Source organism: Platalea leucorodia (assembly GCF_965183815.1).
Source record: "Platalea leucorodia genome assembly, chromosome: 12".
Classification (NCBI taxonomy): domain Eukaryota; kingdom Metazoa; phylum Chordata; class Aves; order Pelecaniformes; family Threskiornithidae; genus Platalea; species Platalea leucorodia.
In genome coordinates this window covers 16147517-16169656 of record NC_138834.1, presented here as the reverse complement: position 1 = coordinate 16169656, position 22140 = coordinate 16147517, and the positions used below count along the sequence as shown (strand labels likewise).

The 22140-nt window shown below is 45.4% G+C and overlaps 2 protein-coding genes across 10 annotated transcripts in view; one reads left to right on the top strand and one right to left on the bottom strand.

Moving 5' to 3' along the window:
- Positions 1-13573, bottom strand: part of SFI1 (SFI1 centrin binding protein) — a 33334-nt gene extending 19761 nt beyond the window's left edge. For 2 of the 6 annotated variants that reach the window (XM_082325266.1, XM_082325267.1), the window contains exons 1-12: positions 13318-13573; positions 12596-12674; positions 10150-10221; positions 7787-7894; positions 7384-7478; positions 5699-5816; positions 5305-5407; positions 3721-3877; positions 2770-2931; positions 2250-2320; positions 1032-1124; positions 554-651 (exon numbers count right to left, since the gene is read on the bottom strand). In XM_082325266.1, coding sequence (XP_082181392.1) covers positions 554-651; positions 1032-1124; positions 2250-2320; positions 2770-2931; positions 3721-3877; positions 5305-5407; positions 5699-5816; positions 7384-7478; positions 7787-7894; positions 10150-10221; positions 12596-12615 — 1097 coding nt within the window. In that variant the 5' untranslated portion in view covers positions 12616-12674; positions 13318-13573. Of the gene's footprint in view, positions 1-553; positions 652-1031; positions 1125-2249; positions 2321-2769; positions 2932-3720; positions 3878-5304; positions 5408-5698; positions 5817-7383; positions 7479-7786; positions 7895-10149; positions 10222-12595; positions 12750-13317 lie in introns of those variants that run through there. The other 4 variants (XM_082325264.1, XM_082325265.1, XM_082325262.1 and 1 more) reach the window with 3 other exon arrangements.
- A 2227-nt stretch (positions 13574-15800) lies between these two features.
- The window catches only part of EIF4ENIF1 (eukaryotic translation initiation factor 4E nuclear import factor 1), a 22565-nt gene continuing 16225 nt past the window's right edge, over positions 15801-22140 (top strand). For all 4 annotated transcript variants that reach the window (XM_082324884.1, XM_082324883.1, XM_082324885.1 and 1 more), the window contains exons 1-5: positions 15801-15912; positions 16340-16463; positions 19780-19853; positions 20670-20797; positions 21360-21655. In XM_082324884.1, coding sequence (XP_082181010.1) covers positions 16368-16463; positions 19780-19853; positions 20670-20797; positions 21360-21655 — 594 coding nt within the window. In that variant the 5' untranslated portion in view covers positions 15801-15912; positions 16340-16367. The remainder of the gene's footprint in view (positions 15913-16339; positions 16464-19779; positions 19854-20669; positions 20798-21359; positions 21656-22140) is intronic.

The window sequence follows — 22140 nt, the reverse complement described above, 5'->3', positions numbered from 1 at the left end:
CAGCGTTAAGAACCAAGAGACAGAGGAAGTCTAACAATCAAATATATACCCTTTCCACTTCGTTGTAACAAACATACTCCCCACCAAACTCCACAGGTCAAATTTAAAAGCCTCCTGGCTGCTTTGTTAATGTTGACTTATTCCTAGGACTAAATAAATTTAGCTTCTACAAAAAAGCCTTACCTTTACTCTTAGAGTACCTCTAGCAGCAGAAGTAGTATACATGAGCCATCAACTCCCCCCGCTCCTCCTCAGAGTAAAGCAGTAGCAAGCGTTTTGAGCTTTGTCCGTGCTCATGCTGCAACCTACTGCTCTTACCAGTAAAACGTCCAGCTCTTACATGTAAACAAGCCTCAGGGCTGGGCTTAATCAATCTCCCTCTCACATTTCACAGAGAAGCAGATGTCAATTGTCCATTACTCATAGAAAATATAAGAGCAATTGGCATCAGGATGGTCACGCCCCCAAAGGTATTACCAGATTTTTTAAGAGAGAACCAAAGGCTCACAAATCCCACATTTGTATAAATTTATATTAATATTTCTCTGCGTACCTGTAACGGGCATGAGCCACTGATGTTAAGGCCTGCTGCTGTTCTTCCTCCTTCTCTTCCAAACGGGACTTCCAACGGTTCCAGAACTTCTGCAGCACCTGAAACAAAACAACAAAGACGTGAAAAATCATAGATATCAAGGGAGAAGAAGAATGCAAAGAAAGAAACTATCAAATGTCCTACTGAAACTGCATGCTGCCATGGTTGCCTCCTGCACTGCTTCATATACCAAACTTGCTTTATAACCTGCTATGAATTTTTCTAGTGAAAGAAAAAGTCACCATAAACATAGGAAAATAGAAAAACTAAAATAACGTATCTAAGACTGACAGTTGACTTACACAGGAGATTTTCTGTGGCTATTAGTATTTAGGAACAAAGCCACTGATTTAATAAAAAAGTATTTTGTAGGTGAAAGGGGAAGCCAATAGGACAGCTCAAGAAAAACTAACACAAGAACCAAAAAAGTCAAACTCACTGTAACTTGATGCTGACGGTATGACAGATTTTTTCTCATTTGCTGAAGACGAGTGTTCATGACATTCTGCCCAAGACCCTTAAACCCAAGTTTCTGTAACAATAAGAAATGTATGCAACTTTCATGTAATCCAAATCAGCAAGCACTGATTTAGTTTAGAACTGGCTGCTCCTTACAGACAATCTATGTTTGATGCTACTCCTTGCAATAGCTAAGATTTAGGAATTTGTCATCAAAGCCATAAATCAGTTTCCTCTCACAAACTGTCACTTCTCCAGCTAAACTAAAATTCCCTTCCGCTTTCCCAGGGTTTTACTCTGAGGCACCTAACTCCTTATCCGGCTATCAACACCACTACCCAAGTCCTTTCCTGATCTATCTCCTCCTTCAGTTCAAGACTCATAACTTGCTCCTTATCAAAACCAGAAAAGATCCACTACCCTTTCAGGTCTCCTCTGCACAAGGTGTTTTGGTCTACAACCCCACAATACTTCGATTCAGGGATGAACATGGTAAATAGCATTATGAGAGCATCCTGCCTTAAAGTGCTCTTTTAGTCACTTACGTTTTCAATCTATGACCCAAACAGGTTTATTGCCATTCCTTTCATGATCAGGACTGATTCACATTTGAAAATAATTCAGTTCTGAAAAAGCTGGGGGCTTGCTTGTGCCCACCTTACAGACAGCCTTCAAGGATTTAGCTTTGTTAAAAAAAAAAAAAAAAAAAAAGACGCTTACTGAACTACCTGCATATGCAATAAGCTATATTTGGACTCATGTGAAAAGAAGCATGTATGCATTACCACAGAGGGAAAAAAGTAATTCTTATAGCAAAGCAGTGTAAGCAGACTGAAACATTTGGGCTAGACGTGAGAAGAAAAAAAAAAAAAAAATCAGGGAAAATGAAGGGGAAAATGCAATCTCATGGTGAAATGGCCAGGAGCATGGTAGCCCAATACCATCAACATTAATCTGCTACTTCACCAGTTTCCCAACTGGAAGAATAACTACTCTGGAGAGCAGCACAGTTTCCCCATTTGGATTCAACTGGCAGATTCCAGAATAGCTGGAATTTAGAAACCTGACCCCCAATCCAAACAGCACATCCCCCGCTTAACCCCCAACCCCACTGGCAGTATTGGAGGCACCCTGCCAGTCAGAAGCATTCGAGTTCCCTCCGCAGCCCCTTCCACCTGACGCGTAAGGGTGCTCTTACCAGCAGATGATGCTTGTAGCGGTTTTCAGCCAGCTCGCGCTGCCGAGTTTCTTCCACACACAGCACAACATCTGTCACTGAGTTAAAGCATCTTTCACACAGAAACATCCATCCTGATATATATACACACAACCTTCTCCCACAGAGGGGCACTAGATCTCCATCTACATTTGCTCCAATACTTGAATTCCCAGCACTGTTACCTGCACAAGTTTTGATTACAGTCAAGTTTTTAGATTTTGCTGGCTTATCACAATAAATTTCTGATTCACTGTTAAGTAAGGAATTCCTCCCCAACCTTAAATTACCTTCTGCAGGCTCTTAGCTGTCAACAGGCTAACCTACTGTAATTGCAACAGTTTTATTAATTGTTAGTATGGCCTTACATACATCTTTCTAATGATAACATGTTTGTTGTCACCCACGCTACTGCACAACATTCCTGCTTATTAACCGGCTCTTTCGTCCACGGGAGTGCTTTTAACCTGTCCCTGCTAGGGACTAAATAGAGACTGGATACAATGCTTCCAGCGTGCAAAGGCTCTCCATAAGGCAATCCTGGCTGCTAGTTTTTCAATGTCCTTCCGGTGAGCATGCATTCTTCTCCTGCACTCCCATGACAGCCGCCAATCAGAGAAACACTGCCGGACTATCCTGCTTCGGTGGTGCTCTTGGGCCAGCTCTAGAAAACAAACACACAAATTCCTCATGACTTGTCCCGTCCTGGGCTCACTTGTATCAGATGAGACCATTACATTTAAGCCACTGGTTCTGAAGTGACAGAAGCTCTAACACTGAAAAATGGTGGTAAGAATTGACAGTAACACTCAGCTATGGACTATATTCTTCCTATTGATCACAAAGGCAGTTTTAAAGCAGTAACATATTGTACTGACTTAAGAAGGGGAAGTTAAGACACCGCATAATTTGTTCAACATACACAAGCTTGCTTACATTTCAGCATACTCCTGTCACTAGTTCCCAGATACCCAAGCTGGATTCTTTTCCACCACCACTGATCAACAGGGAATTCACACAAATGTCTGAACTCATTCCAGCAGCTTCAAGGGAAGAAACATAAGAACTGGTGTAATAATCTTTACCATCCTGTATGAGCTGTGATTTGTCTGATTACCAAGAAAATCCACGTGCAGATTGACTGATAATAGTCCTGAATATGTCCTTCTCACAGATATCTCAGTCAGAATATAATATGCAATGTGCAAGTTTTCATCACGGGAACTGTAAAGCATTTTCTTTTAAACCACATGGAAAGCAGGTGATCTTCCCGACAGTTCAGTATATACCCTTAGCTAGCCAGGCCTGTAACACTGTACAGCCCAAGTTGCACCTCAGCATCTGTTGAGCAAGCAAAAACATTGCGGCGTCTCCCAGAACAGAAAAAGCCATCACTGTGCCCTAAGCAAAGGGGCTGAGCCCCGTTCTGTCCTAACTCACCACTTTCACTCACCATTCTGAAGTTTCTTTGCTCTGTGGAGGTTTAAGTATCCCAGCCATGCTTCCATACATCTCTTCAATTCCCAGTGCCGATGGTGAGTTACTGCTCTAGTCTCCTTCTCCTTGTCATTCTGGCTGCATAAATACAGCTCTCGCCACTGCAACCAAGCCTGACAGAACAATTGAGGAGGGAGGGAAGTAAGGGGAAAAAAAAACGGATAAGATTAAGGAAGTAGAAAAAAGAAGAGAAGAAGAACACCACACAGGCAATAGGAAATTCCATGTTAAGATCTAAAGGTAAAAACTGCAACAAACAAAAAACAAACAAACAAATGCCACAGGAATGTCAGCAGAGAAAAAGTCACAGACCAAGAATGTCAATATCAAACTTCTTTTTTCCTCGTTTCGCTACTTTCGCACTTTTTCCATTAAAAGGCCAAAATAATACCTTTTTGGACAACAGGCTTTCTTTCAGACAGAGTATTTTCATATAAAAGAGAATCACACCTTGAGACAGGAGAAGATTTCGCAAGTCACGAGTTTATCTCCTTAGCAGAATACTGGCCTCAAACGGGCAGTGTTGCCATCTTACAGCACAGGCCAAATTAAATACCACCATCTGTTTTTAATGAAATGGACAAAAAGCCACAGTTGCAGTGAAAGAAAGAAAACCATGCTGTTTTCACTTCAGCTAAGCTGAACAATTTACTGAAGGAGCCGACAACCTCTCAAGATAATGAAATGATGGATTGTACCTTCTCACCCCAAAATGGAGTTAAACATGCTCACAGAAATCCATTAGGATATAAGAAATGTTGTCTTACAAGGAGGCAGGGTGCTGTCAAACAGCTGACCAGTGCTATCTTGCCTCCTAACGGGACAGTGGACTGGACCTCTGTGGAGTCTGGCATTCTAGAGAGCTGGATGCAACTACCCTTCATGCCCTGCTCAAAATGCCACAGCTCCAAACTCACACACCTGTTTTCTTTTACCTCTTATTTACCTGTGGCTAGTTTCTCTGGTGGAGAGAACTCTGATACTTTCACTGCCATCACGCACTGTGTAAGACAGTAATCATTCCTTTGGACAGTCTGCTTCCTAGCAAATACAAGACATGGATCCAGTTTGCTTTGCCTAGATTTCTTGTAAAGAAATTTTTCTTGGGGAAAAAAAAAAAGTCTTGACCTTCTTCAGAGAGTCACAGAATATCACGAGTTGGAAGGGACCCATAAGGATCACAGAGTCCAACTCCCTGCCCCTCACAGGACTACTTAAAACTAAATCATATGACTAAGAGCGTCGTCCAGACGCTCCTTGAACTCTGACAGACTTGGTGCCGTGCCCACGTGCCTGGGGAGCCTGGTCCAGGGACCGACCACCCTCTCAGTGAAGAGCCTTTCCTAATGACCAGTCTGAACTTCCCCTGATGCAGCTTCATCCCATTTCCTCATGTCCTAATATGTTCTTCCATCAGAAGTACTGCAATTTGCAAAGCAAATGAGTATAAGGCCTATTTTTTATTAATCTGCAACATTGGTGACATGTGCATGCAACTTAAACATTAGAAATGGCAGTAGCTGAAGTTCCTGGGACTTACTCGAAATTGCAGGCTCTGGGCCCAATGCTGCAGAGCCAAAATATTCATTTGATGTCCAGTGCAGTTCTGGTAGTGTCGTCTTCTCCACACTGCCCATGATATGCTGCCAAAACAATGTTACAGACATGTTCAAACGCAGGTTCCATAGTTTGGTGCAAGAAATCACTGTTCTCTCACTGGAAAAATGTATGAACAACAATCTTTTAAATTCACAGTCTATGGGCATACCAGAAGAATTCAGACACACACACCTCAAAAAGAAAAAAAACAAACAAACAACAAAAAAAAACTTGAACACGGAACAAAGTCACCGCAGGAAAAGATAACAGAACACAGGTAAAAAACCACGGCCTTGTGGTCAGTGCCTCTCTGCCTGCTTCCACTCCATTCTTACCGCAAACAGCTTCTTTCCCTGAATGCCAGTGCCATAGACTGCATCCCATGTTTGGTCCTTTGAACCTCAACATAAACCAGCCAGTGCTGCCAGGTCCTGAGCAATTTTTGCTTCTTTGCTGTGCACAACAAAAGAATTACAGCATCTTAAGTTCATGCAAGAATCTGGCATTTTTTAACCACTCCCTAACACCACTTGTCCCCGACCTCCAGTCCCCTCAACCCGCAGTGACACCTCGTGGGAAACCCTGAAACAACAGCCACCAGACCCGCGGCCATCCACCCATCCACCCCGGCTGAGGGTGTCCCACTGACAAGGGCCTCTGAAACGCTGACAGCATCGTGCCGCTTGTTCACAGCGGTGTGAATTATCAGACAATGGCACTGCTTTGTCTTCGGTGCTTACAGGGTACATAACTGTATAACAATATTCGGCATAACAACCTTACTGGGTAAGGATTGCAGGATTTTCTTTGGCTCGTTTTAAAAAAAAAAAGTTCATCAGGTTCATCAGGAACTTTTCAAGAGTTATTCTCTATTACAAGAGAAATCAACCAGAAACAAGTCAAGTTTATTTAGCAGGCTGCTCACGCAGCTAAAAACAGAAGTGGTGTCACAAATGCCAGTTTACCACTTTATGCAGCGCACTGCAGTTTCTCCTCACAACAGTCTGGCTTGTCAGAACTGACACTATTGAAGCAACTTTATTAGAAAAAACACCACTGATTTTATGCCACTTCACAATTACACTAAGAAAACACCACCACCTTTTTTTTTTTTTTTTTTTAAGATTTCCTTTTGATCTGGTGACTCAGGTATTAACCTGCCTTAAAACAGGTCACTTTTCTAGCTTTTTGACTAAGTAACACACAGTTGCTTCTGTAAGTACTCTGGCCTCACTCAGTAAGAAAGGAAATCTAGACAGCCTATCAGTTTGTTTCCAAACATGCCAGTCTATGTAATATTCTGAGGCTATATTCATATGCAAAGAGACCAGTTAACTTATTTTGCAAATCGGCACAGAACAAAACCACAGTATCATCTTTAAAAGCGGGTCAGATATCCCCTGAAACCAAAGGAAGTTGCAACCAACACAGGCAACTTCATCAGTAGGACAAACCCACTGCAGAACAAAGAATCTATACAATAAGACAAGGGGCACTTCAAAAGTTTGGGCTTCTTTTCAGTTGCAAGACACAAGCTGGAAATAACAGCGAATACAGATAAAATATGTGCAGTTAATACCACAGGGGATTATTATCTAATTTCTATACTCACAGCCGACAGAGAATTCCAATAACACATTCTATAAAAAATATCTATTTGAACACATATTGTGATAAAGTGAAAAAAAGGAAACAAAAAAATTAAAAAAAAACACAGAAAAACAACCAAGCCACCCCTCAAAACCAAACAACGCAATCCAGAGCAGATGGAGAGGCCCTTAAGCTTATTCACTGGCATCCTGAAATAACTATATAGCTACACAGCAGTGCATCAAACGGAACCCCCCTGCCCGCTTTAGACAGACAACCATCTGTACCTAAAAGCGTTACGCTTCCATGGGGTGCGGGAGGTCGATGTGCAAACACGTACGAGGGACAGAGATTCTGTGTAAATATTTCCCTTGGAAACTCCCATCTCAGTATGTCCCCACGTAAAGGTAGCTACCATCGCTTCACTTACCATGAGACTCTGCAACATCATATTTGTTCCTCTTTCCTTGTTGCTGGCATACATAGGCTCTCCAAGCCTTGAATATCAAATTATGGAGTAAATGCCTGAAAAATGAAAAAAGCGCCATTCAGTGAAATAGCTACCAATGCCTAGAAGTAGGATTCTTTCGAGTTCAGTTGCACTCGAAAGATATGTTGGATAGGAAATTTTGACTTCATCCTAAGACAACAGCAACAAAAAAAAAAGGGGGGTGGGTGGAGAAAAATATGAAAATAAGCAACGGAGACATTGCTCTTGGCCTGGAGGTACTGTTGATGTAACTTGCTTGCTGGTATTAATAACTCCTTCAGAACCTAAGGAAAATTTCTCATACTGCTATATACACACGATAATAGGAAGTCATTTCACAAACCTGTAATGGCTGTCTGCTCTGAGGCTGAGCTTCCTTTCTCTGCAAGCAGTCCACCACTCCTTCCACTCTCCAAAAGTTTTCTGAAGAATCTTCTGGTCATAAAAGCATCTAAACCATTGAAAGATTTGGACATGGGAAACTTCATACAGGTTTCCAGGTTGACCACAAATCAGTTTCAATGAAGATTATGCTACCTCTTTTCCAATCTTGTCTGATTAGCCTAACAGCACCTAATTGCATTTAAAAACACTACCCCACTGTGACACTGTATTCCAAGACTCTGTGAAGTGTGACAAGAAGCAATCAGCTTATTAACTGTAAATACTTCACAGAAAGTCAGGGAAGGAAAGACAGATGTTGTTAACTGACTTGCTAAATATCAGAGTGCCAGCTGACTTCACACCTACGAACAACTCGCATCTTTTATCATCAGTTCTGTGCTTTACTCAAACAACCAGCACAGCTGATAAATAACGATATGTGTATTTCCTTGCTAATTTCGTTCTTTGTTATTTTAACACAAAATATTCTTCTGTATAGAAATAAATACAAAAGCTACTTCAGATTTTATAATGCTTTGATATTTCCATTGTGTTCTTAGGAACAGCATGCTGATCTTAAGTCATCCCAAATGTAAAATCTTCCCAAAGAACACTTAAATAGGCTTAAGAACTCCTTCAGCTAGTTGCACATCATCTATGCTAAAAACAAAGCTGTTCATCTGCTCACGTACCTCCTCCTTCCACTGGATGCTAAGCCTTGCACAAAATGGATTCACGAGTCACATATGACCTTCAAATTCTTTAATCTCAGTAAAACAGTCTCTGCTTTCATACCCAGATTTAATTAACATGTACCTGACCAGGTAAGAAGTGAAGCTACATTTCAACTGAATTGTGAACAGCTAAAAATTCAAATATAGGAAGGTCTCCATGAGGGATTTCGGATTTTGATCACCTAACTAAAAATAATGGTCATAAACTACTATATCAAGCAATTTTTTTTTTTTAAATATTCTCTCAAACATTTTTCCATATGGTCAGAATGACCTGGGCAGCAGCCTAAGAACCAGAAAATCTCATCAACTGGAGTACAAATACTTTCAGAAAATTTCTCATCTCTTTGTATTTGTGATGGAGAGAAGGACAATAGAAGGACCCAGGAAAGCACGCAAGCTAACAAACAAAAAGCACACAAGCCCAGACTCACCACCTTTGATCACAGCTATCCTACTAGCTTAATGAAATTGGTCACGTCGGTAGTAACAACAGGATTAGGCCCAGAACACCTAGAGGTCCCTCAGGGAAACACATGAATCCTCTTACAAGTTGCAATTCATAGCTACCTACCCCAAGCCAAGTTGCTAAGTCATTCCAAGCACTCAAGCAGAAAAGAAAAAAAAAAAGAAAAAAGAAATGAGCTATATGTTATTTTTTTTTGACTTAGTGCATTAACAGAACATTGCAAATAAAAGCTATGGAGAACTGGGGACTCTTAAATCTAAAAAGGCAATTAGTTATTGCTTATGTAACTTGCTGAACTTTTTAAAATGTATTTCCACTCATCCTCTTGAAAAAAATAAAATAATCATTGTCCTGAGTTTACACACAGCCAAAGCAGTGCAGACTCAGTACATGGGATAACAAGAATGGTAAGGTTCGCAGGAGAACTTGCGCTTACCAACTAAGGCAGACATAGCCAGAAAATATTTGATACAGTACCAGGAAACTGGATAACTAAGGGCCTGATCTTATTCTGACTCTAACAAATGCAGGTCTTTCCACTGGGAACTGCTTCAGTTCCCAAGCGTGTGGTCAAACAAGAACGAACATGCAAATGAAAGCAAAACAAGAAAAGAGTATCCAAGTGTCGGTTCCCAGTAACTGCCAGAGCACCAACAACAGACACGAATCGTCCGCCACAGGCATTTCAAAGTCAGACACAAAGCGTATGTAGAGACATATTAAGCACAATAGCAAGAAAAGTAAAATGAACTCAATTTCAAGACCTATCTCTAGTTATAACTTTGAAAAATCGTTACATTTAAAGCAGCTATCACAATCACAGCCCATCATTTATATGCACGTACAGTTCAACTTCATCAAGACAACCACAATTCCTATGAATTTAGTTAGTAAAGATTAACCACGATTATTAAAAACAGACAAAAAGCAGGAGCAAGAAGGATACTCAAAGTAAACCTTCAAGTGATCTCAAAAGACATCCAAATATTTTATTGGCAGCCAGTACTCTCTTAGCCCAATAGTACAGCACTAAACCATTAAAAAAAAAAAAAAAAAAGGAAAAAAAAAAACCCACAACACACAAAAACCCCCACCCTTGATTTCTGGTATTTTATCTACCTGGCTTTGGAAGGGAGAGCTTGTCCAAATGTCTTTTTTGCCCACAGATAGAAGAATTTCCTTGCTAGATATCTGGAATATAAGGAAAGGTTAGTTGCCTTTGTACTTTCTCTCTGTTAATGCCCAGGCAGCAGTAAAAATAGGAACTTCTATGCTAATTTCAGTAATAAAACTAAGGCTTTGGTTTTCAGAGATCAAAGCATATACAAAATTTTCACACCCTGAAATTAGCACCTTTAACCTTCACCCAGCATAAACAGAGGCCCAAGCATCATTGCAAGACTTGAATTGGGACACACTTCTTTAGGAAACCTAGGCAGCTGAAAAGCCTTCCAAGCAGCCCACTGACACCCAGCGACACTAATGAGCAGGCTGCTGATTAACTGGGGAGCCTTTTTGTGACTGAGAAGCAGTAACATCCCTGTTTCCCTGAAGTCAACCAGCCGAGTCAGACTTGTTTCCAGAATATTTGCGCCCATCTAATGTTTGCCCCTGCCTGAAACCAGCAGATCTTCCTTCTTCCTACGTCCCCCACAGCAGTCCCGCTTCTCAGCGAGCTTCTCCTGGTGCCACTTCAGCTCACTAATCTGTGACTGGGATACTGTCACCCTCTCCCCCTCTTTTTTTTCCCAAAGGGATTTAAGAGTTAATTGGCTTGCAGAGAGCCCCGATAAGCACCGAAGACATCCTAAGGTAATTCCCCTCCCATGTGTGTGCACACAGCGTGCCCTTACAGGGAAGATTTGAATGTGTTTTTCTGCCTTTTATTCTAAAACGTATCAAGGTATTCGGTCTATTGCTGAAAAACTCTCTTGAGGACTAGGGAACTGAAGTGAGAATTTCCCATTTTAACATGAAATGCACTTATATATACAGTTCTTCTACAAGGAACTCTTTCCTAGCTTTGCTCGTATTTTAATTAAATGCGTTTCTTCTTTAAAAAGAAAACTAAAAATCCCTTCCTGTATATTCATCATTAAAAAGCAAAATTAGGCATATTTTTCCACCGTACAGTTTATTTTCATGTGTAGTTCTAATCTGAAAAATAACAAGTATGTTTTTATGAACTGTATTTTGTCTGTAATTTTCTGAAAACAAGAATGATAACAAAAAAAAAATCTAACCAGATAAAACTTGCTGAACCAGTTGTATTGAAGCTTCTTTCCCAAAACAAATACTGCCACCACCCTGACAATTTGCACATTAGAACCACAAACACATTCTTGAACTCCATAACAGGCAACAGCAGAGGACAGTCTGAAGTTTCACCCTAATAATCACCTGGACTGAGCCAGGAAACACATGGCTGCAGCCAGAAAAAAACTGTTGGTACCACGACGTTATGGAACAAGCCATACTAGTAAGTTTTGGGAGTTCAGCTGAATAACCACTCACAGAATTAACAACAAATCATTGGGGGGAAAAACCAACAACAAAACCAAAACCCCAACCCACACGCACACACACAAATCTCATAGGAGGAAATACAGTATTTTTTGCTTGTTCCAGCAAGCTGCAAGGAGCTAAAACAAAGCGAATGAAAGAAAACAAGACCTGTATTTTGGGTGTGAGAGATAAATTCTTGTTCTCCTATAAAATATTATTTGAATGCTTTCTGAAAAAGGCGGGCCCCATCCGGCAGACAAAAGAATTCTGTTCACATCAAGATGTGCAGTTAAGGCAACTGCTTGCACTTTTGAAGAAGAGAGTTTCAGGCACTTTTAAATTTATGCAAAATAGCTTTCAGCACAACTTCTTGCACACGTCTGTTAGGCCCAACTCCCTTTAAAACCGTCTAATCTGCCCCAAAGGTAAACCTGGTCTGACCATATGCAATGACAAGGTAACACAAAGTGGTCAAAAAATCAAGCTCGGGTAGAACATGTAGAAGTCTTGTATTAGAGTCTAAGGCATGTGACATATGTCATTTTTAACAGATTATTCCTAAATTTGAAACAGTGTATGTGCTACGCATACATAGTGATGACAGCCCACGTCCATGAGAATTCATGTCAAGCAACCACAAAAAATAAGAGTCGAAGAAGGATGTAAAGTTAGAAAATAAAAGCATGGGAAGAATAATAGGACTAACACCACAGAATAAATCCGTGGTTAGGCCAACAACTATACCCAAATATTTTACGTTCCAGTCTAATACCTCAAGCTCAAGAACATCATTTTTTTATATTTGAATGTTGTGATAATGTAAACCCACGTAAAGTTGTGTTTCATGATGGATGGGGGGGTGTGTTTGTTGTTTTCTGTTTTGTTTTTAAGGGGAACACTTCCTGTTTAATAATGTTCCATAGAGATCAATAAGCCCTCATATGAGAATAACTCAACTTTCCTCTGTCCCATGGAATGCATAAGATATCAAAATTAAAACAAAAAAAAAAAATAATTACAGCTGAGGTCTTCAACAAGGCAGCATCTTATTATTGCTTACCTGCTTCTGGATTTCTCCATTTTGCTACAGTTCCAAGTCTGCAGTAAACAAATGCACTCTCTGGAATGTTGTGTATTAGCTTTGGACAAAGCATAAATTAGTTCCTGTTATTTGTGATGACTCCATCAAACGGATCCATGCTAAATGCAGCCTGTATCTTAACAATGACAGGAATTCCATCCACCTGACCCGCATACAAACAGCATAACGCAATTTTGAAGTTTAACATGAAAAGCATGTCTGCACGCTCACAGCCTGGCTGGCCTGAATGACACTGTGCTGACATAATCATGGTAATAAAGTCATAACCATTTGAATCCTAAGACGGCAACTGTGCCTACCCAAATAAACCTGTGCTAGAAAGATGCTATAAAAAGGAGATGACCCTAAGGTATGTTCCCTATTTAGAAATAAATTAATAATCAAGGGTGACAAAATCAGTGCCTGATCAAACTGACTCCTTTTCACTAAGCTTCCCTCCCTTCACAAGCACACAGAAATGAAGAGAACACTGAATTCCACCCAGCTGCAGCAAGGAGTTCTGTATGCACAGAACCTTCCCCCCGCCAGGTCTCGGGGAGAGCAGGACTCTGTGAAAGCGCCTGGACTTATGACCAGCAATCTTCTTGTAAGCGTGAGATCCAAAGCGGACGTTTCTATAAGCAAGGTTTAAGGAGTGGGGACAGAAAAAAAAAAAAAACCAAACCAAACCAAAAACTTACTGCAGTCAATCTGAGTTTGCCTGCACGAAATTCCTTTCGGCAGAGGAGAACTATAAACTGAACGCGTTTTGTGCTTATGGACAAACACTCCAGAACCACACGATGCCGCTGTAAAACCCCGCCTCGGGGCGCAGGAGGCCACGGCCGGGGCGCCCGCCTCCCCAGCCGCCCAACGACCCGACCCTGCCGCCCCCCGCCCGTGAAGGCGCTACAGACCCCGCGGCCAAAGCGGCGCGGCCTCCCCCTGGGCACCGGCCGGCGGCGGTAACGGCCGGGCGAAGGCAGCGCCTCACGGGGCAGCGGCACCGCGCCCCTCGGCAGGCGCGGGGCGGGCCCGCAGCGCCACGCGGAAACGGGCGGGCGAGCAGCGGGAGCGCGGGGGCTCTGCCCTCCCTAACCGAGGCGTCCCCGCTCTCGCAGCCGCGGGGGCCGAGCGGCAGGAGGCGGCCGAGGGGGAGGCGGCGCCCGCCGCGCCTCAGCGCCCAACCGGACGCGTGACCCGCGCGCCGCCCGCCCGCCCTCACAGCGGGAGAACAAGCCCCGCCCACCACCACGAGGAGGGGCCGGAGCGCCGCCCGCTCCCCCCGGCGTCGCCGCAGCGCCCCCCGGTGGCGGGGAGGAGCGCTGCCGGGCGGCCCGGTGCCCCCGCAGCGGTGCGGGCCGCGCTGGCCCCCAGCCCCGGGGCCGCCTCGGGGCGCCCCCGCCAGCACGAACCTCTGTCCGCTTCAGCCATAACCCGCAGTCCCGAGCAGCGGGAAAGGGGCGAAGCGCGCCACGGCGCTGAGCGGCTGCTCACGCCGCACCCCCAATGGAGGAAACCAGGCGTTTTGCCATGTCCGTGCCACCGGGCTTTCTGCTGCAGGTAGCCCGGGGCTTACAAAAGATGCGCCTTTAGGAATTAAACAAACCGTATTGCAGCTCACAGCAGCGGTGAACGAAACACACCACGGCTCTGGGCCTCTCGGAGCCAGGGCCCGCGGCGTCCGGTAACGGCCGCTCGGCGGGCGGCTCGCGGGCTTGCTGCCTGAAAAGCCAACTCGCTAGGAGAAACTTCGCAATAGCTACAGCGCTCTCGTATTTGTAACACAGCACTTTGTCTTCTAAGAAAAAAGTCATAGAATCATGGAATTGTGTAGAAGATCATCGAGTCCAACCGTTAACGCAGCCCTGCCAAGGCCACCACCAGACCACGTCCCTAAGCACCACATCCACACGGCTTTTAAGTGCCTGCAGGGATGGAGGCATTTCAAAATGAGAAATGGAGGTATTGAACGCGAGAGATGTTTATTCCTGTTTCATTCCACAGGTAACCGGCTTTAATGCTGGTGTCCCGCTTCGTCAGAGCCGAGGGAAGGCCACGGTTTATTCAGCAGACCCTGCCAGGCCTCCCCGCCGCAGGCGCTGGGGAACCCAGGGCCGCAGGCGCCGCTCCCCGACGGCTCCGACGGGGCCGGCTTGCTGCCAAAGCGAGCTCCTTACGCCGATGCTGAAAACCACCTCTGCTCCTCGCTAGCAGCAACCAAAGGACCTGTCAGGTGCCTCGGAATAAGCTGCTCTGCTCGCTACGCCCGTCTCCCTCCCGCTGCCTCGGGGAATCGCCCGATCTCACTTTTGGCAGAAGGCTGACAGCGGCGGGGCACCGGCGCCTCACGCCTACGCTCCTGCCGGCGCCCCGCCACCACGGGACGGGGCCGAGGGCGGGCTGGGGGCGCGGGCCCCGCCAGGCCGCTCACGGCGGGAAGGTGGCGGCGCTCGGCTTGAGGCGGGCACCGGCGGGGAGGCCTCCCCGAGCGACCCGCGCCAGCGTGCGGGGCGAGGAGCGGGGAGCCCGACCCAGGCGCTAACGAAGCTGTCAGCCGCGCCGCCCGCCATCGCCGCTGAGGGGGCCGCGCTCGCGCCGCCGCTTCCCGCCCTTCCTTCAGCCCGCGCCTTCCCCGCAGCCGCGGCGGCGCGGCGGCACGGCCCCTGCCCGGCCCCGGCCCCGGCCCCGGCCCCGCTGCCGCCCGGTGCCCCGCGCCCGCCACATGGCGCGCAGCACGTCCCGCCGCCTCCCCCGCAGGGCTGCCCGCCGAGAGTGCCTGCGGGCCCGCCGGGCGCCCCGCGCCTCTCCTCACCCACCGCGGCCTTCGCAAGGTGAGACGAGGCTTCGGCGGGCTCGCCCGCGGCGGGGAGGCGCCGCCGGGCAGCGGGGGGGAGCGCGGCCCCGCCGCCGCCGCCCGCCTTTCCCAGTCAGGCGCCGCGCGGGGGAGCCCCGGTGCGCGCCCCCGCCGCCGCGCCTGCGCGCGGGCCCTTAAAGGGGAGCGGGGCGGGCGGCGGAAGGCCCCGGTTACGGCGGCTGAGGAGAGACAGAGCCGGGCGGACGGGGAGAGGGCGCGCGAGCCGGCGCGGCGGGGGCCGGAGGCGGGCGGGGGAGGCGGGCGCCGGCCCGGTGCCCCTGTGGCGCCTCGGGGGGGCGAGCGCGGCGCGGGGCGCCGCCGGGGGGGCGGGCGGGGGCCGAGCGGAGCCGGTGGCCGGGAGCAGGAAACGCCGCGGGGGGCGGTAAGGCCTTCGGCGGAGCGGAGCGGAGCGCCGTCGGGAGGACCCGCCGCCGGCGCGGTGAGTACGAGCGCCTGGGCGCAGGTGAGGATCCGCTGAGTCACCTGCCCCGCCGCCCTCCTGCCCCCCGCCGGGCTCCGGTGCTTTGGGACGGGGCCTCGGCCGCGCCGCGGCCCGCGCTGCCCCCGCCGCGGGGGGGGTGTCCCGGCCGCCCCGCTCCCGCCCGCCCCGGCGCTCGCCGCCTCCGCTCCGGGCCGTGCCGGCGGAGGGACCTTTGTTGCGCTGCCGCGGGTGGGAGCTGGGCTGCCGCCGGGCGCGGGGCAGGGCCGCGGGGGCCGCCCGCCTCGGCCGGAGCAGGGAAAGGCGGTGTTGGGGAACGCGGGTCCTGCCTGCGGTACCCGAGCAGCCACCAGTCCCAGGCTGGAAGGAAAACGCGTCCGCTGGAAACGCGTCTCCAAATCTGACGGCTTGGCTTTGCTTTAATTAGGTCCGCGGTCACAGGCTTTGAAGTAACCATGGATAAGAGAGGAGGTGCAACAGAAACTGAAAACGGTGATGCTTTCCTGGAGTTGAACAGAATTCCGACAAAATACCCGCACCGTTACACAAAGGTTAGCTCTCTCCCTTCCCTCTTAAAGTTGTGCATGGGGCTGTTGGTCGCAGAGGGAGAGCGGGAGGTGGAGGCTTCTGTGAGAGGGGGGCAGTAAGGTGAAGGCTGAAAAGCCTTTGCCTGCATCAGCATTTGCAAGATGGTATAAAATGAGCAACTCGTTCAATGTGATGTAGCTGTGCAATCCTGTCCTCGATATACTTTTGATTCCCACCACCTTATTAATATCTGAGCGCCTCCCAGCAGGCGCTGGAGAGATCGTGGTAGAGTCTGAAGTATGTTGTTCTACCAGCTTTCTCCAGCGCTTGCAACTTCGTAGTTCTGGTTCTACTTTCAGCAATGTTACTTAAGAAGTTGACCAAAATGGTTCCTTACAGTAGATGCCACTTCCTTGGAACATATAGCACACTAGAGCTTATCAGGAGCTTTAACGTGTTTACTCAGATGCCTTTTGTAATCTTAGAATTGCTCATGCTTGGCTGCTGAAAGCCTAAGCACTTCTGACTCCAAACAGTGCTTAGTGTTAAAACTTTAACACGGGTGCTTTTGTTTAGCTGTGATACCTAAATATATGCATGAGTAGAAGAACAATAACTAAATAAGTTGCAAATAAAGGTTCTTTCAATGCTAAGCAAGTTTGAGATGCTGTGGGGTTTAAGGTTCAGATCTTGTTTGGGGCTTTGGTACCACTGCTGGAACATGCTTTTAGAAAGAGTCTTTAGTGGTGGCTGATTTTCCCATTGCTGCAAGCTGTGGGAACAGGTGGTCGTTGCTTTGTGGAAATCTATTAAGATACTTTGCAACAAATGGCCCGAAGTGTGGAACAGGATGAGACAGTGTACTGTTGCTGACTGTGTTATCTTGCTTGAGGAATTCTGAGCTGTTGGCTTCCTAGTAGGTTGTTTTTTAAAAGGAAAAAAATTATCATTGTGGCTCTGTTCTGTTGAGATAGTAGGGCTAGCTTATTTTAACTAGACATCAACAATAAACCAAGCACTTCAGAATTGGCAAAACTTACATGGGAATAGCATGGCTTCCTAATTCTCCCTAACTTCTTAGAAAAGATGTACACTGAACCTCCTAAGATGCGAAGTATGCTATTGCTCAGTCCTTGTTATTCAATTAACTATAAAGTGAAGGAGAGGAGCTGTCTTGCCCAACTCTTCTCGATCTCGAGACTCGTAGCTGAATGCAGCTTCAAATTCTGCTTGCTTTTTTGGGCCGCATTCAGCTAGTGCTGATGGTAGCTGTACACTGAAACCGATGCGTTTGTACTGCCAGTTCTGTTAATTCAGTACCTATTGTTTCTGATCAGGATAAAGTTGCAGAACTAGTGCTGGAAGGCATCTAGTCTTGTTTATCTGTTGGCTTCCAAGGAGTCTAAAGTCAAGAAATACCAGAAATCAATCTGTGTTGAAATATCTTGCATCATATTTTTTTTTTTACAAGTAGCATCTTAAATATAGCTGGTTTAAGGAGCTCATGTGATCAATGTCTTAAGGCATTTTCACATGATCCAGTTTCCTACTAATTAGGAATGGGAGGAACACTGTTCCAGGACATGTGCTGCTGATTTGGAGGGGGGACTGATTTCCTTGAACAGTTTATATTCATTTACTACCAGTAGGAAAACAATTGGCTTGTACTGTGAATCCTTCCAAACTGTTTGAATAAAACTGTTTTAATAACAGCTAAACACCTTTCCCCTCCACCCACTTAAAAGAACTAGTGTGTGAATTAAAACAAAAAAAAAAAAAACAAAAAAAAAACAAAAACAAAAAAACCCCCAAACCAACCAAACAAAAAAACCCCCAAACATACTCTGGAAGTGCCAGTGTTAATGTCCTCTCTTATGGGAGTGTTACATGGTCCAAGCTGTGTCTTTTCTAGTTCTTTGGAAGCTGTTGCTCCAAGGGTCCACAGCTAATGAGCGAAAGCCAAGAAACAATTCAAATTTTCCTCACTTCAATGGAAGAATTGCTGTAGGATCTGACCGAGAGTCTATGGACTCCCTCTCGTGGCCAGCAAACCAGTCAATGTCCAGTCTGGTGATGGGCAGTGCTGTTAATACTTGTGATATCCGCATCAGGCTACGATAGTGTTACAGCACTGATGCTCCTCATAGATCAGGGTTTATTTTGGGAAGCTGTGGGCAGAGAGGCCGGTCTCCCTCCCTTCAGTGGAACTCTTTTTGCTGAAGACTCATACAGGGTGATGTTTCGATGTGTGTCTGTGCATATTAAGGTTTTGTCCAGCTACCAAGCTGCCGTCTGAAAATTTTCAAGTATCAAGCTCACATAGCTAAGGAACTGGAGATAATTACATGGGGATAATGATGTAAAAGCTCTAGAGGGTATTGTATTCTTGGGGAAAAAGGTAAAGAGATTTCCTTCTTCAGCGTGGCTGATGTGTGGTGCCTGCTGGTAGGGTTTCTTTATCCTCCCAGCGGCCCACTGATTTCTGCACAGTTCTGAATCAATTCAGTACAGTTGCGAGTGGGGCAGATTGAAGAGAGGTAATCTAGGGAGAATAAGTTTAATTAGAAATGTGCATCTCGACTGCAGCCAAGTTAATGATGACTCAAAGCATCGATGATCACGCAATTAATAATGCTTTTTAAATGTAGCAAACTGCAGTGAAACTGCAGATTGATTATTAGTCTGCCTCAAATGACTAACTGCTCAGGGGTGCGCAAGAGTAAACTAAGGGCTGTATTTGAAAGCTGGTAGAAAGTGGGACAATTGAAGTAATCATTCAGCATTGATTTGGTGTTGGGTAGAGTGGATAATTGTATAACATACGTTCAGGCATCTTGGAATTGGTGGTGGTCAGAAATGGCAAGCTTGTCTGGAATTTTCGGATTTACCTTAGTAATTGGTATTGTGGTAATGCTTTTTTACCTGCTGAATCTTAGGTAGCATTAAACACACAATTTTGATTCCATCTTGAACTTACTAGCTCAAGTATTAATGATGCCTGTCCTGCTCGTAAGCTGAACTGTCCAGGGAAGTGAATAGGTGAATATGTGTGATGTGAACAGCCTTTGAAGTGTTAACGCGGGCCGAACCTGACCTAGTAAGGCTTAGTGCTTCAAATAAGTGCTTGCTCAGTGGCCACTGGTAGAAGAACTGAAAAATAAACTCGCTGTCTAATGTCAACTTTTCACTGCAGTATTTCACAGGAAGTGAAACAACATATTGGGAAACTTGAGTTGTCAAATTAAAATATTAAATTGAACCAGCAGTCTGGGATAGATACTTTGGGTCACTTGAATCCTGCCTGGGTGAGAACTGGAATTAACTTCTTGCTTTTTCTAGGAGGAACTGCTGGATATTAAAGAGCGTCCCTACTCTAAGCAAAGACCTTCTTGTCTTTCTGAAAAATATGACAGGTATTTTCTTGACTATACAAAAATTATATATATTTCTTTCAAAATAAAAGTTTCAATTGCAAAAAATTATTAGCGAAGAAGTGCACTCATGTTGATGCAAGACATATGGGCTCCAGAGTTTAGTGTACAACGGTGTTTTCAGAAGTTCCAGTCTATTAGGAAAGGCTTAATGCTCTAGCTAGGAATTTTGTGTTTTGAACAGAGATTATAACAGCAGAAAATAACTTCACACCACACAAGTCTTAGACTTGCAGGAAAAAGCTACCAAGGATAGAGATGGCTGTCTAGCACAGACTGACTAGGTCATGTTGCAACAAGCTCACTGGCTTGATGGATTGCTCTCCTACGGTGACAGTGTACCTCATTTCAAAATGAAGGTGGGAATGTTCTTGCCTTGTGTTTGTAAGTTTGCTAAACAGCAGTATCTTTACTCTTCAGATTAATTTATTGTACAAGTAAGTATGAGATGGAAGTAAAATTTTCTGAATGCTTAAGAACAGCGGCATAGGATCTACTTGAGCTATTTTTCAGTGTATCAGGCAAACGTCACCAGTAACTAGCAGGACAACATGTCTGTATATTGTCCCTTTTATAATCTGATGCTGGGTGTTATACCTCCGTACTGTTACAGAAGGGATCCAGAATACCGTGTATGAGGTAATTAAGTATAGTAAGGCGAAGATTTAGAAGCTGGGCATGAAAGACGTTTCCCTTGTACAGGTGGCTAGTCAGTGAATTCTAGGTTTTCAGCAGCAGTACTGCGAGTTAATTATTAGACTACAAGTAGCAAACAATCCTGCAATTTTGGTTTCGTAGTGATGGCGTCTGGGATCCAGAGAAGTGGCATGCATCTTTATATCCGAGTTCAGGAAGAACTTCACCAGTGGAAAGCTTTAAAAAAGATTTGGATTCCGATCGGACTTCTCTTATGCGTAGGATAGTAGGTAAGTGCGTTCTTATAGCGTGAGACTCAAAACTGAGCGTAGGCTGCTGGCAAAACCTTTCCTTTGGGATGACACAAATGAGACTGAACAAAGTCTCTCTGAAAACTGTTTGCATAGAATAAGCATCGAGGAAATCTTGGTTGCTCTGGTTATAGTCTAGTTTCTGGTAACTGTTATCTAAGAACAAACTTAAGTAGCAGTCAGTTGTTATATCCTACTATTCTTGCTATATAATAGTAAATACATATGCAATAATGCGAGAGCAGGGGACAATTTCCCTACAATTCAAGACTGAGTACTTAGGAGGTCTGTAGTGGGAAGGCAGGTACTTCTTCAGAGACCACAATGATTCCTCAATATCCAACTGTAAATTTAATTTTTTTTCCCCTGCACTGCCTGTGGTCTCAGCTAGATTAGCTTAGCAAAAATAAATCATGAGTGTCTTCCTTAAAGCTCTGGGATAGCAGCAAGGCTATGGAACAGAAGGCTATTATACAGATAATGAACTTGTATTTACTAATACATTAAAATCAGTGCTTTTTGTGTGGTCTTTGACTTGTAGATCCAAGAGAACGAGTGAAAGAAGATGACTTGGATGTAGTCTTAAGCCCACAAAGGCGAAGCTTTGGAGGTGGCTGTCATGTAACTGCAGCTATTAGCTCACGTCGAGCAGGGAGCCCGTTAGAAAAGGAGAACGATGGCGTCCGTGTTATTGGTGGCCGTAGGATTGGCAGTGGAAGAATTATCTCTTCTCGTAACTTTGATAAAGACCACCGGGGTGGTGAAAAAGACATACGTGATTCTAGAGATGCAAGAGACCGAGACCGTGAGAGGGACTACAAAGATAAACGCTTCAGGGTTTGTTCTTTCTTTTCCTGACTGCATATTAAATCGGAGTTTTTGGACTAAAAGCAACAGGGGCAGGTTAACAGCATACAGCAGTTGTGTTCCACGCAAGTAGGCTGTTTCTTCTTGGAAGAAACTTCATGGTTTAAAGGGTGAGCACTCAGTACTTAGAAGACTTAGTTTTCCGTCCTCCTGACAGCTCAGCTGAGATGCATCTAATACTGTGTATCTCACAAACCTCTCCCGTGGTAGACGGGATAGCAAGATATTCAAAAGTCTAATAGTTTCTTCATAGTTCTTGACCTAGTGGTTGTCAGTGAGCATTGTCTTTAACCTCAGCAGATGGAAGCTTTCCATGCTTTCAGGCATTTTTAAGGGAAAAAAAAAAAAAGGAGGAGCCACTAGCCTGCCTCTCAGGATACAAAACTGAGTTTATATAGGCACTTGCAGACCACTAGCCTTCAGTGTAATAAAGCAGAAATTCAACTGTGAAGTTC